Source organism: Mirounga leonina, unplaced genomic scaffold, assembly GCF_011800145.1.
Source record: "Mirounga leonina isolate KUSES-001 unplaced genomic scaffold, KU_Mleo_1.0 Mir_366, whole genome shotgun sequence".
Taxonomy (NCBI): domain Eukaryota; kingdom Metazoa; phylum Chordata; class Mammalia; order Carnivora; family Phocidae; genus Mirounga; species Mirounga leonina.
Window position 1 is genome coordinate 3570514 of NW_023270709.1, and position 11962 is coordinate 3582475.

The following is an 11962-nucleotide window of genomic DNA, read 5'->3' on the forward strand; positions in this document are numbered from 1 at the left end:
CCTGAGGTGAAGGCAGACACAACCAACTGAGCTGCTCAGGTGCCCCAGCTTAGATATTTTAAATGGAAGTGTGATATGTGTTGAGTTGTCTCACCAAAATTTATCTATTGAAGTCCTAACCCACAGTACCTCAGAATGTGAATGTAGTTGCAGGTCACATCTTTAGAAAGGTGATTAAATCGGTGTGCTTGGGTGGCTCAGTCAGTGAAGCACCCAACTCTTGGTTTCAGCTCCAGTCATGATCTCAGGGTCTTGAAATCAAGCTCCACATTGGGCTCCCTGCTCAGCATGGAGTCTGCCCGAGATTCTTAACCCCTCTCTCTCCCTTCCTCTCTGCTCCTCCTACTCACACTCTCTCTCTCAAATAAATAAATAAAATCTTTAACAACAACAACAAAAAGACACACTTCAGAAAACTCAGGGAACACAACCAACTCCTAACTCTGACATAACAGAGGGCAGTTCAAGCACAGATGAACCAGGGGAAACTTAAAAATTTTAAAAATAAAAAGTGATTAAATCAAAATGAGATCTTTAGGAAGGGTCCTAATCCAATCTGACTGGTGTCCTTATGAAAAGAGGAAAGTTGGACATGGAGAGACACTAAAGGGACATGTATGCACAGAGAAAGACCAAGTAAAGACACACTGAGAAGGTGCCCACCCTGCCAACACCTTGATCTTGAGCTTCCAGCCTCCAGAACTGGGAGAGATAAGTTTGTTGTTTAAGTTGCCCAGTCTGTGATGTTCTGTTATGGTAGCTCTTGCAAACCAATATAAAGAGTAACTTTTTAAACTTTGATCAAATGGTATTCTATAGAGTAGAGGCGAAAGCAAGGTAGAAGAAACAGGGATGAAAACTAAATTTCCCTGGGGTTCCTGGGTGGCTCAGATGGTTAAACATCTGCCTTTGGCTCAGGTCATGATCCCAGGGTCCTGGGATGGAGTCCCACATCGGGCTCCCTGATCAGTGGAGAGTCTACTTCTCCCTCTCCCTCTGCTGCTCCCCCTGCTTGTGCTCTCTCTCTCTGTGTCAAATAAATAAAATCTTTAAAAAAAAAAAAAGAAAGAAAACTAAATTTCCCTGACTATACCTCCCATTATAGCTTTGACTTTGAAACCAGGTAAAAAATTATATACTTATGAAACAAACTAAAAACAATAAGGAAATAAAAAGCAATATGCACCAAATAATACTAACCAAATATCAAGTTGAAGAATACACTTACAATTATCTGAAGTTATTCTAAAACTTAGTTATTCTAATTTGTGTAGCTAGTGAGTTGTATCCTGTAAAGGCAAAAAGAAAAAAAAAAAGCAAGTAAACTCAAACTGTTTTCAGTTACCACACTGTTAGTAAAAATTGGAATTGACATTTTGATACAAGAACAGAGATGCACACCTATATACAAAGGAATGATAAAACAAATAAATAACAATATCTATGTGATAGCACAAGTGAAAAGAGATGCAGATATCAAATGAAAAACTTCAGTAGAAACCTTATAATCCTATAGTGAATTGGAAATATCATGTGATTTCTTTAAGAAAATTTTTCTTAGCACTGTCCACTGTAAAATTCTAGAAACAATGACCTACCCAGAAGCAACAAACACCTCTAGAACTTAGATTTTGGTCTCAATACTATTTCTATCAACTAAGAACCAGGACTACTTGGATAAATAGATAATTCCACATATGAGGCAGGATATGTGAAGTGGGTAATATCTTGTCATATTAGAAATCTAGAAGGCTATGAATGGATTTAAACACACCACACATATTTAGAAAGCTGTTAGTTAACTATATACTTATATAGGTGTGTGTGTGTGTGTGTGTGTATCCTTTGCAGGATTCTAGGAGAACCGTCAAATTATTTAAAAACAGGTAAATAAAAGGAATTAAGCATTTAGCCTACTTCTGCACAAACTGTATTTCCAAATAACGAATAGTTGATGAGGAAAAGTTTTTCTTTACATAAGTATTCCAACTTATAAAGAAATAATAATGCCACTATCTTGCAATCTCTGATGGCAATAGGCAATTGTCATTAATGACTGCAAAGACCATGAGGCAATAAGCTGATGGGGAGTTTTATAAGAGATGAATCAAGCTTAGACTCAAAATCACAGATATCTTAATTTGCAAAAAGAGCAACAACCAGTCATTATAAGCCTCCATAGAAAAATCCACATCACCAGTATTTTTGAAAAATAAAAATAAAAGCTGAATATGCTCAAGCCTCTCGATCTGTCAATTCACGAAAAATATAGGGGACAAAAGAACATGGTAACCAACACTACATAATCAAAAAGTCCAAACTGTAGGAAAAATCTACACAACAAACAACCTGACTTATTAAACAATTAAACTTCAATAATAAATTAAAAAGGGAAGGAAGATCTGTAAGTTCAAGGGAATTAGAAGACTTATCAACCGAACATAATGGGAAGATCTTTGGATTCTGGATCAATCCAACTAATTGTTCATTAAAAATGACACTATTGGGGAAATTTTTAAATATTTTTATTGAGGTATAACTAACATACAGTGTTATATTAGTTTCAGGTGTACAATGTAGTGATTCAACAATTCCATACATTATTCAGTGCTCATCATAAGTGCACTCTTAATCCCCTTCACCTATTTCACCCAGCCACCCACCCAACTTCCCTCTGGTAACCAACAGTTTGTTCTCTGTATTAAAAAAGAATCTGTTTTTTTTTTTTGTTCTTTTTCTCTTTGTTTATTCATTTGTTTTGTTTCCTAAATTCCACATATGAGTGAGATCATATGGTATTTGTCTTTCTCTGACTGACTTAGTTCACTTAGCATTATACCAACCAGGTCTATCCATGTTGTTGCAAATGGCAAGATCTCATCCATTTTTATGGCTGAATAATATTCCATTCATTCTTATTCATTCATTCATCTATGGATGGACATTGGGTTGCTTCCATATCTTAGCTATAGATAATTCTGCAGTAAACATAGGACTCATACATCTTTTCAAATTAATGTTTTCACTTTCTTTGGGTAGCCATCCAGTAGTGGAATTACTGAATCATATGGTAATTGTATTTTTAATTTTTTGAGGAACATTCGTACTGGTTTCCACAGTGGCTGCACCAATCTGAATTCCCACCAACAGTGAACAAGGGTTCCTTTTTCTCCATGTCCTTGCCATCACTTGTTATTTGTTGTTTTGATTCTAGCCATTTTGACAGGTATAAGGTGCTATCTCATTGTGGTTTTGATTTGCATTTCCCTGATGATTAGTGATGTTGAGCATGCTTTCATGTATCCGTTGTCCATCTGTATGTCTTCTTTAGAAAAATATCTATTCAGATCCTCTGTCCATTTTTAAAATCAGACTATTTGGGGTTTTTTGATGTTAAGTTGTATAAGTTCTTTACGTATTTTGCATATTAACCCCTTATTGGATATATCATTTGCAAATATCTCTTCTGAGACTGCTAGGGAAATTTAAGTACTGACTAGATATTTGATAATATTATGAATATACTGGCAATATTTTGAGGTTTGGTAATGATACTGTGGTTATATTTTTATTTTTTAAATAAGAAGTCCATATCTTTTAGAGTTATTAAAGTAATTAAAGAATAATAATATCGTGTCTTGGGCTTGATCCAGAAAAACCTAGTGAAGGGTGGGAAGTAGGGACAGTGAAGATACAAATGAAATAAGAGTGGCTATAAATTAGTAAATATTGATTGGGATAATGGTTTATGATACTTCATTATACTTTTGCCTTTACTTTTGTATATGCTTGAAATCTTCCATGATAAAAAGTTGGTAGATAATAGACCCTTAGACAGACAGATATTCTCTTCACAGCTCGATCACAATCTTTCTCATGTGAGTTGTTAAGATGGGTTTTACCCTCTCTGAACAATACAATTGTCCTCAATTTTCTGGAAGAAAAACCAGGGATTTGACTTTTCTCTTTCTTTCTGGAACACTGACTAAGGCATTAGCTACACACTAGGCCTAAATAGTCCAAGGAAGTTTCCCACACACCCAAGGACTGTTTTTCACTTTTCCACTTTCCTCCTGGAAACTTTGCTCAGTAGATAACTGCCAAGGAATTTGCCCAACTGGGCTTACATCTTTGCAAGATCATCCCCCCAAGGAGGAGGAGAATGAGCAAGACAAAGAATGTAGAATCTAGGGAGTTGAGTTGTTAAAATTTGGACAAGAGTTATTTTTCTATATTAAAAAAAGTGAGGACTGGTAACTTGCCTGGTGCAACAGGGATACAAACCCAAGATTATCCATCTCCAAATTCCACACCTATCCAAAGAGTGACAACACCTTCTCTAGAGTTAAATGGAGGAGTTCACTCTACCTCTACCCTCCATGCACAAACCTAGACTGTGCGTCCAGAAGCTGGAGACTGCTGGCCAAGGCAAGAATGACACAAGACCCCTCTCTAGCCTGATGGGAAGGGATGAGTGGGACCCCTGCAAAGACCTGTTTTGTTTCGTTTGCTTGTACATCCTCATTTGTAGATCCAGGATACTAACTAGATCTCATTTGCCACCTGTCCCTCTCTCACCAGGATCTGTATGACAGTGTGACAATGGGGCAGTCCCAGGGGTGTAAAAGTCAGAGGCACCCCATTCAGATTTCCCTTTGGAAAGACAGTCTTCTCTCGACAAACACTGGGAGAGGGTCTAATTTTTAATTTGTTATGGAAAACGGCAGCCTCAAATTTAAAAAGAGAGGACTAGATAATGCATTGTAAAAGGAAGTTCAATTTTTCTTTCTCAGCTTTTAACACTTAAAATTTAAAGAACTTCAGGTAATAGGGAAACTGGACTAGAACTAGACAAGAAGTGTTCCTCAGACTTGGTCAGCTCTGAAGAGATGCACTCGATGACCACAGTATCAAAGCTGTCATCTTATTGTAATAAATCATCCCAGGGACTTTCTTTCATTCTCTGATATTTCATACATTGTGCAGGATTTTGTCTCTGAATTGCAGAATCAGACAGTTTTTTCAGTGATCTCTAATCCCTATCATACTGTGGCTGATCTCCTTTATATCTTCATATCTTCTTTCCTTCCCCTTTACCTTTCCTCAATTTGCCTTTAGCTACTTTCTTCTCCACCATCACTAGACCTGCCTGCCATTCCCCACTCCCCAGGACCCACTACCTGGAGGTTCCACTCAAGTGCCCCAATAATACATCAGTTCAATGGAAGCCCAAGGAGTTTCTTGCTGGTTGTGACCCTTGGACTCTCAGAAAAAAACTTCAAGGATAGCCCTTGGGTCTGTACTTGTTCAGTAATGCCTAGCAAAATACTGGGCTTCTTTGATCAAACCATGTCTATGGGCTGGGCCAGAGTACCAAAAGCAGAGCGCCAGAACACAGGTGGCAAACAGACATGCAAGCCTGTGTCTATTACAAAGACATGCAAAATTACCTAGGTTTTATCCATCCTCTCACGCATCACCCTGAATCTCTGCAGGATTCTTCCCAAATGTTCAGAATCTACAAAAGAATCAGCCAAGCAATGGAGGTATGGGTTATAACAGGGCACAAAATACTGTTTCCCATATGTTTCCACTAAGAGAAAGGAAGAGAGAGGGAACTTTCACTGCCATCTGACTTCTAACACAAGTCAGAACCCTCTCTGTGCCTCAAGAGAGACTTCACATCGGTCCAGTGCCATGCATTTTGCCTTGGGGCTCTGAACATTAGGCTGTCCTCTGTGCCTGGGGTTCTTAGGTTCTTAAGGACATTATAATGTAGACTCATCCACAGGCCCAGGTTCCCACAGGAAACTATTTTTAAGTTCACCTTCTCTTCATACCCAGAGGTCAACAGCAGCTACCAGCAGAGGTTAGCAAGGCAAGAAACTCAAAGCTGTTTCCAGGTTACCCACAGGGAATGTTATCAAGGTGATTCCATGTTCCCACTGTGCAAAGTCGGCGTGCTCTTTTAATTCAGGGAACAAGTCATCAGTATTTCCACTCAGAGTCAATTTCCAGTCTCCCAAATTACCTTAGGCATTTTAGGAATTAAATTATTTTCCTCCCATATCAGAATTTAGGAACTGGGGTACAAAGCACTATCAAATTATTAAATGTGTAGATCGTTTCCACAGTTAATTTAATTCTTGGTGTCTGCAGATAGATGCATTATCTTCCTTTGCCTAAAACCACTTCAGGAAGGCCACAAGATCATGGAAACATGAACTCATCTTTGGCCATAGCTTATTCACTTCTCTCCATGGAAATTAAAAGGCAAGGGAGAAAAAACAAGCTAATGGGTCTTTCATACCTGCAAGTGTTTGGTCAGGCTGCACCTACAGGCATTTATTACTAACCCATCAATAGTAGACCCCCAAAGGATTAAGAATTAGGGAGCAAAAATCTCCAACCATTACTGAAGAACTTATGAACTAACAAAACATTGAATGTGAATTTTTTTACAGTGCCTGGGCTTGAGGATGTTGTGGATAGAGATGCAGAGAATGGATCCTTTCTCCATCCATTCTCATTTTTCCTAAATCTGGACAAGATGAATGATTTCCTTGGCTGTAAATAGCAGTTAAAGATAATATACCAAAATCAACTACAAAGGGAAAGAGCAGTTTTATTTCTGATCTTAATTAAAGACAAATGTAGCATGTGCTCAGCAAATGGCACAATGTGACATTCTGGAGGCAAGGATTGGGCATACAGCAGTTAAAGAAAAAGACAAAACTTCTGCCCTGGTGGGGCTTACACTCCAGTTCCTAAAGTCACTCTGAAAACAGAAAAGATATTCCTGCTGAGAAGTCTCCCACCTCCACCCTTCCCTTCAAACCTTTTTAGGCTCCAAACCTGCAGATAGCAGCCTACCAGTGTTCCAGCACTGAGGCAAGGGAAAGGCCTATCCCAAAGAAGTTACTGGCAGGTCCTTTTCCCACCTGAGATGGGGTAAGGAGAGGGTCTGCTCCTGCTGAGGATGGGGGAGAGGGAAGGCGCTGGGTAAAAAAGAGAAAAAAAAACGGGCAGTGATGCAGGCGGTCTGCCTTCCTTGGAGGCAGCCAACACTCCTTTGTCAAAGCCCCATCCCCAGGTTGCCTGCCCAGGAGATCCACAACCCCCTCCCTCTTCTCACCAGGCTGGAGAGAGATGCACATTCTGGAGCTAGCAGGCTAAGGCAGAGTGCCACAGCCATTATAGTCCCAGCGGCTGGATGTTCACACCCCCTTGCCCTGCGAACTCCCTAGAGGCAGAAATGCACCTCCTATACATTCAACCCAAGAAAAAACGAGTGCCAAAAAACTACATGCGCAAGAGCTGAGAGAAAATTTAGCAGTCCATTCAGATCAGCCTCTTTTTACAGGCAAAGAAGATCCAAACCGCAGCCCCTCACCTGGTCATGTGTAAGTGGCAGCAGGGCCCAGTATGTTGCCCAGTTTTCTTCTCTGCTCTCTGAACAATATCCCTGTCAACAGTTCATTGGAACTTCCCAGACTAACATGAGAACCGCCCCCCCCTCCAGCACCTAGGCTGGGGAATCTGGGGAGGGGGGGGAGGGGAGATAGGAGGATGCTGCAGAACCAGGGTGGAGGAAGCCATGGGGGTCTGGGGAGGAGCACAGCTGGTTGAGGTGAGTGTTGCTGCAAATCTGGAGGTGTCTGGGCTGCATCAGGGTCACGGGTTTGGTAGTAGCTGTGTGACTTCAATCCTGCGGGACAGCACACCTGTGCAGTCTCTAAGATGGAACTGGGTGATGGCTGGGCACCTTGACGCTGGAGTGTCTTAGTGGCCTCCCTTAGACTCTGCAGCCAAACTGGGCCCCCACCTCAACTCGCCTGGGCTTATCTCACTCAAAAAATAGGTCTTCTCCTCTTGCCCTGCCCATCTCCAGAGTTCAAACGAGGATGACATTCATTGTTCGTGTCTTTTATCACTAGCCAAATCGCTGCCTCTTTACCTGGCTGCTATCTTGGCCCAGCCCACTCCCCAGCTCCAGGTCCAAGGAACTATAAACTCCCAGGGCTAGAGTGAGCAAATCCCCTAGAGGGAGGCTCATCTCTGGGAAAGAATCCATTCCCCACCCCACTCCCAACTCAAACACGCAATAAACGTCAGTCTAATCTCCAAATGATCATTCTCCAAACACAAGAATAACAGAACCGCCGATGGGTCTGTCATTTTGCCCGCCCCATTCTAAATGCCTTCAAAACTGCCTGAATAAAGATAAGACAGGATTGTGTACGTTTTCTACACAAATGGTGGAAAGTAATAAAATAAACATCAAAGGTGAGCTTCCACGTACTCGCAGCTCCGTCGCTATTTCCAACAAAGGCAGGAAAAAGGAGGAAACCTCAACGTGGAAGGGCAGCGGGTTACAACTGCACCCTTCTGGGGCGGCGGGGGGGGGGGGCGGTGGTCCATGGAGCCCCGTCCCTGGGGTATTGACACCGCGTAGGCCCACCGTCCTGCGGCAGAGAAAGGTCCCCCCTTTCCCGACTGTCCGAAACCACAGCAAAAGCCCTCAAGGGGAAAAATTGGGAAGAAATGGTCGTAAACACGTCGTGCTCTCGGCCCCCGCCCCCGGGAACACACCCTCCCTTTCGTTCCTGTTGATAGTCGGAACCGGGAATAGCACGTCCCCCGCTTCGCCCGAGTCTGAAGGATTCCGCAGGGGTACACACGCAGGCAGAGCTCGGCACCCTGAGCCACACACAGCCGCCCCAGGGAAAGAGGGCAATACTGCTGTTCTTACCCAAGAGCCACCAGCCAGGTAAAGGAAAACAAAAGAAAAGTGAAAGTCAGAGGCCATTTAAGCGAGCAAGAGCCAAGGTCATTAAAAAAATTCACAATTTCAAGTCCAGTATTGAAAAAGAAAGAAAGAGAGAACGAAAGAAAGAAGGAAAGAAGGAAGAAGGAAGGGAAGGAGGGAGGGAGGGAGGGAGAGAGGGAGGCAAGGAGAAAGAAAGAAAAGAAAAGAAAAAAGTCCGCAAAAGGAAATCGTAGAAAGGTGCACAGCATGTGGCTCCCATAAGAGATCCCTGCAAAGTGTCCTGCGTGGTCACTGCTGTTCAACACTTCGTCAGTAACGACAGGGGTTTGCTTTCGGAAGAAGCACGGTTTTCACTACACCGCGTGCAGTTTGGAAGAATTGCAGGCCTGAGCAAAGTCCCTGCGGCCCTGGACCCAGCCCGTCCAGGTGTCCCCTAAGATAGCTCGCCCCCTCCACTGCCCAAATCGCCTCCTTGAGCTCCAAGACGCAGGGACCCTCCCAAGCGGTCGGGCGGTCACACCTGAGGGAGGAGCGGGCGGGCGGGGCCCATACACAGGCACACTCACAGACACGCGTACACCCCCAGTCGCGCGCAGGCTTCCCATTGGCAGGAGGCGGAGGGCGGGGCTGGGCCGACCCAAAACAAACAACCTGCGCAGTGACTTTGCGGCCGCGCTGCCGCATGGCCTCTGCCTGGTGTGCGCCCTCCGGGGAGCCTCGGCCACCTAAGCCACCTAGTTCCCCCACCCCTCGGCCGTCGGCGCCCAGGCCCCGCCCCCTCGGAGCCGCCGCAGGGTTATATTGGGCCGGGGCGAAGGTGGAAGGGAGACGGAACAGCGGCCCGCCAGCGTGGAGATGCAGCTTCGGAGACCCGGAGCGGAAAGGCGGCTACTGGCGCCACGGCCTCGGGGACTCGGCTCCGCGGGCGCTCAAGGCTGAAGGCTCCATACCCTCCCCCAAGGGTGGCACGAACACCGGCTGGCACCATCTTCGTGCCCCGAAGATTCCTGCCCGGGACCTGGGACCTCCAGTAAAGAACACCTCCTGGTCTCTTGAATGGATAGCAGATGCTCACGCTTCTTCCTCCAGCAAGAAGTCCCAAGCCCGGCACACTTGGGCATCAGAGGGTGGAACCGCACCCCTGTACGCATTCACCCCGAAGTCTCTCATCCTCGAACTGAAGACAGTACCCACCCAACTCCTCCCTCTCCGCCCCTCTTAGTTCACCCAATAAGCACAACTCCTCCAAAAAAAATTCCAGCGGAAGAAGACTCTTCAACGGAAAAGTGACTGTCTCTCGCAAGAGAAGGGAGAGCTCCCGGGAAAGAAAGGCGAGGACCCCTGGCCTCGAGATCTCCATTCCGGCCCCCGGCACCAGGTTCCCAAGGCTGCGCGAAGGAAAGGGTACGGCGCAGGGCAGGGACAGGGTGCGCGGGCATGAAGTTGGAGGTGTTCGGCCCCCGCGCGGCCCACGGGGACAAGCCAGGTAGTGATCTGGAAGGTGCAGGCGGCAGCAACGCGCCATCTCCGCTGTCGGCAGCTGGCGACGACTCCTTGGGCTCGGACGGGGACTGTGCGGCCAACAGCCCCGCGGCGGGCGGCGGCGCCGGGGAGCTGGCGGGCGGTGGCGAGCGGAGCGCAGGCGGCGGGCCGGGCACTGAGGAGGAGGGCCCGGCGGCGGCGGCGGCGGCGGGGCACGAGGAGACCTGCGCGGCGGGGCCCGGGGCGGGGAGCGCGGGGGGCGGCGAGGGCGCGCGCAGCAAGCCATACACTCGGCGGCCCAAGCCCCCGTATTCATACATCGCGCTCATAGCCATGGCTATCCGTGACTCAGCAGGCGGGCGCCTGACGCTGGCCGAGATCAACGAGTACCTCATGGGCAAGTTCCCCTTCTTCCGCGGCAGCTACACGGGCTGGCGCAACTCAGTGCGCCACAACCTCTCGCTCAACGACTGCTTCGTCAAGGTGCTGCGCGACCCCTCGCGGCCCTGGGGTAAGGACAACTACTGGATGCTCAACCCGAACAGCGAGTACACCTTCGCCGACGGGGTCTTCCGCCGCCGCCGCAAGCGCCTCAGCCACCGGGCGGCGGCCCCCGCACCAGGGCTTCGGCCCGAGGAGGCCGCGGCCCACCCCACCGCCGCGCCCCCGCCGCCCGCGCCCGCCACCCCGGCTTCTCCCCGCGCGCGCTCGCCCGCCCGCCAGGAGGGGCGCTCCAGCCCTGCGGGCAAGTTCTCCAGCTCCTTCGCCATAGACAGCATCCTCAGCAAACCCTTCCGCAGCCGCCGCGACGGGGAAGTGGCCCCCGGGGCGCGGCTGCCATGGGGAGCCTCGCCCTGTCCGCCGCTGCCCACATATCCCGCGCTACTCCCCGGAGCCTCCGGAGGGGCTCTGCTGCCGCTGTGCGCTTACGGTGCGACCGAGTCGGCGCTGCTGGGCGCGCGCGGAGCAGACGCGCAGTCCGCCGTGCAGACCGCCGTGCCCCCCGCCGCACCTCACCTCCTGCTCGCGCCCCTCTCCGCCTCGGCCCCAGCCAAGCCATTTCGAGGCCCGGCGGCCGGCAGCGGCGCGCACCTGTACTGCCCCCTGCGGCTGCCCGCGGCCCTGCAGGCGTCCTCGTCCTGTGGCCCCGGCCCGCACCTGCCTTACCCAGTGGAGACGCTCCTGGCCTGAGCAGCGCCGCGGAGCCAGGCAAGGGTGGGCGCCATCGGGGAGGCAGGAAACGCAGGCCAGGGCTTTGCATTTTCTAGCCAGACAAAAAAAGACGTTAAAAAAAAATCTCCATCAAACGTGCCTTAAAGCTAAAGCATTTTTGACAGAAGTGTTTTAATTTAATTAAGAATATTTTCCTTCTTCTTTTGTGACTTTACAGAAGACCAAACCAATGCTCCATAATTGTTTTAGGTTCTTGACCAAGCCTGTCCCTCCCTCACTTCACAAAGACTTTTCCTATCTTCTTACCCCCCTTACCCTTATTCCTATCTTTGTCGCACCCTCCATTGATTTGTCCCTTAAAAAAAAAAAATCAGGGAACCATTCCATATGATAAACGATATGACTACTGTTTGGGGTTTAATGGCCCCCGCTCCATGTAATTATGTGGCATTTACAGGCATGACTGAGTGTGAGAGAGGTGTCAGAGAATCTTCAGTCATTTCTCTGCTATTGACCAATGCTTCACTGTGCCAAAAG

The 11962-nt window shown here is 47.3% G+C and overlaps 1 protein-coding gene across 1 annotated transcript; it reads left to right on the forward strand.

Moving 5' to 3' along the window:
* The first annotated feature begins 9014 nt into the window (after positions 1–9014).
* Positions 9015–11443, forward strand: FOXQ1 (forkhead box Q1). Its single transcript, XM_035030716.1, has one exon. It carries the CDS (start codon positions 10208–10210, stop codon positions 11441–11443), a length of 1236 nt encoding a protein of 411 aa, XP_034886607.1. The 5' UTR covers positions 9015–10207.
* Positions 11444–11962: the final 519 nt, after the last annotated feature.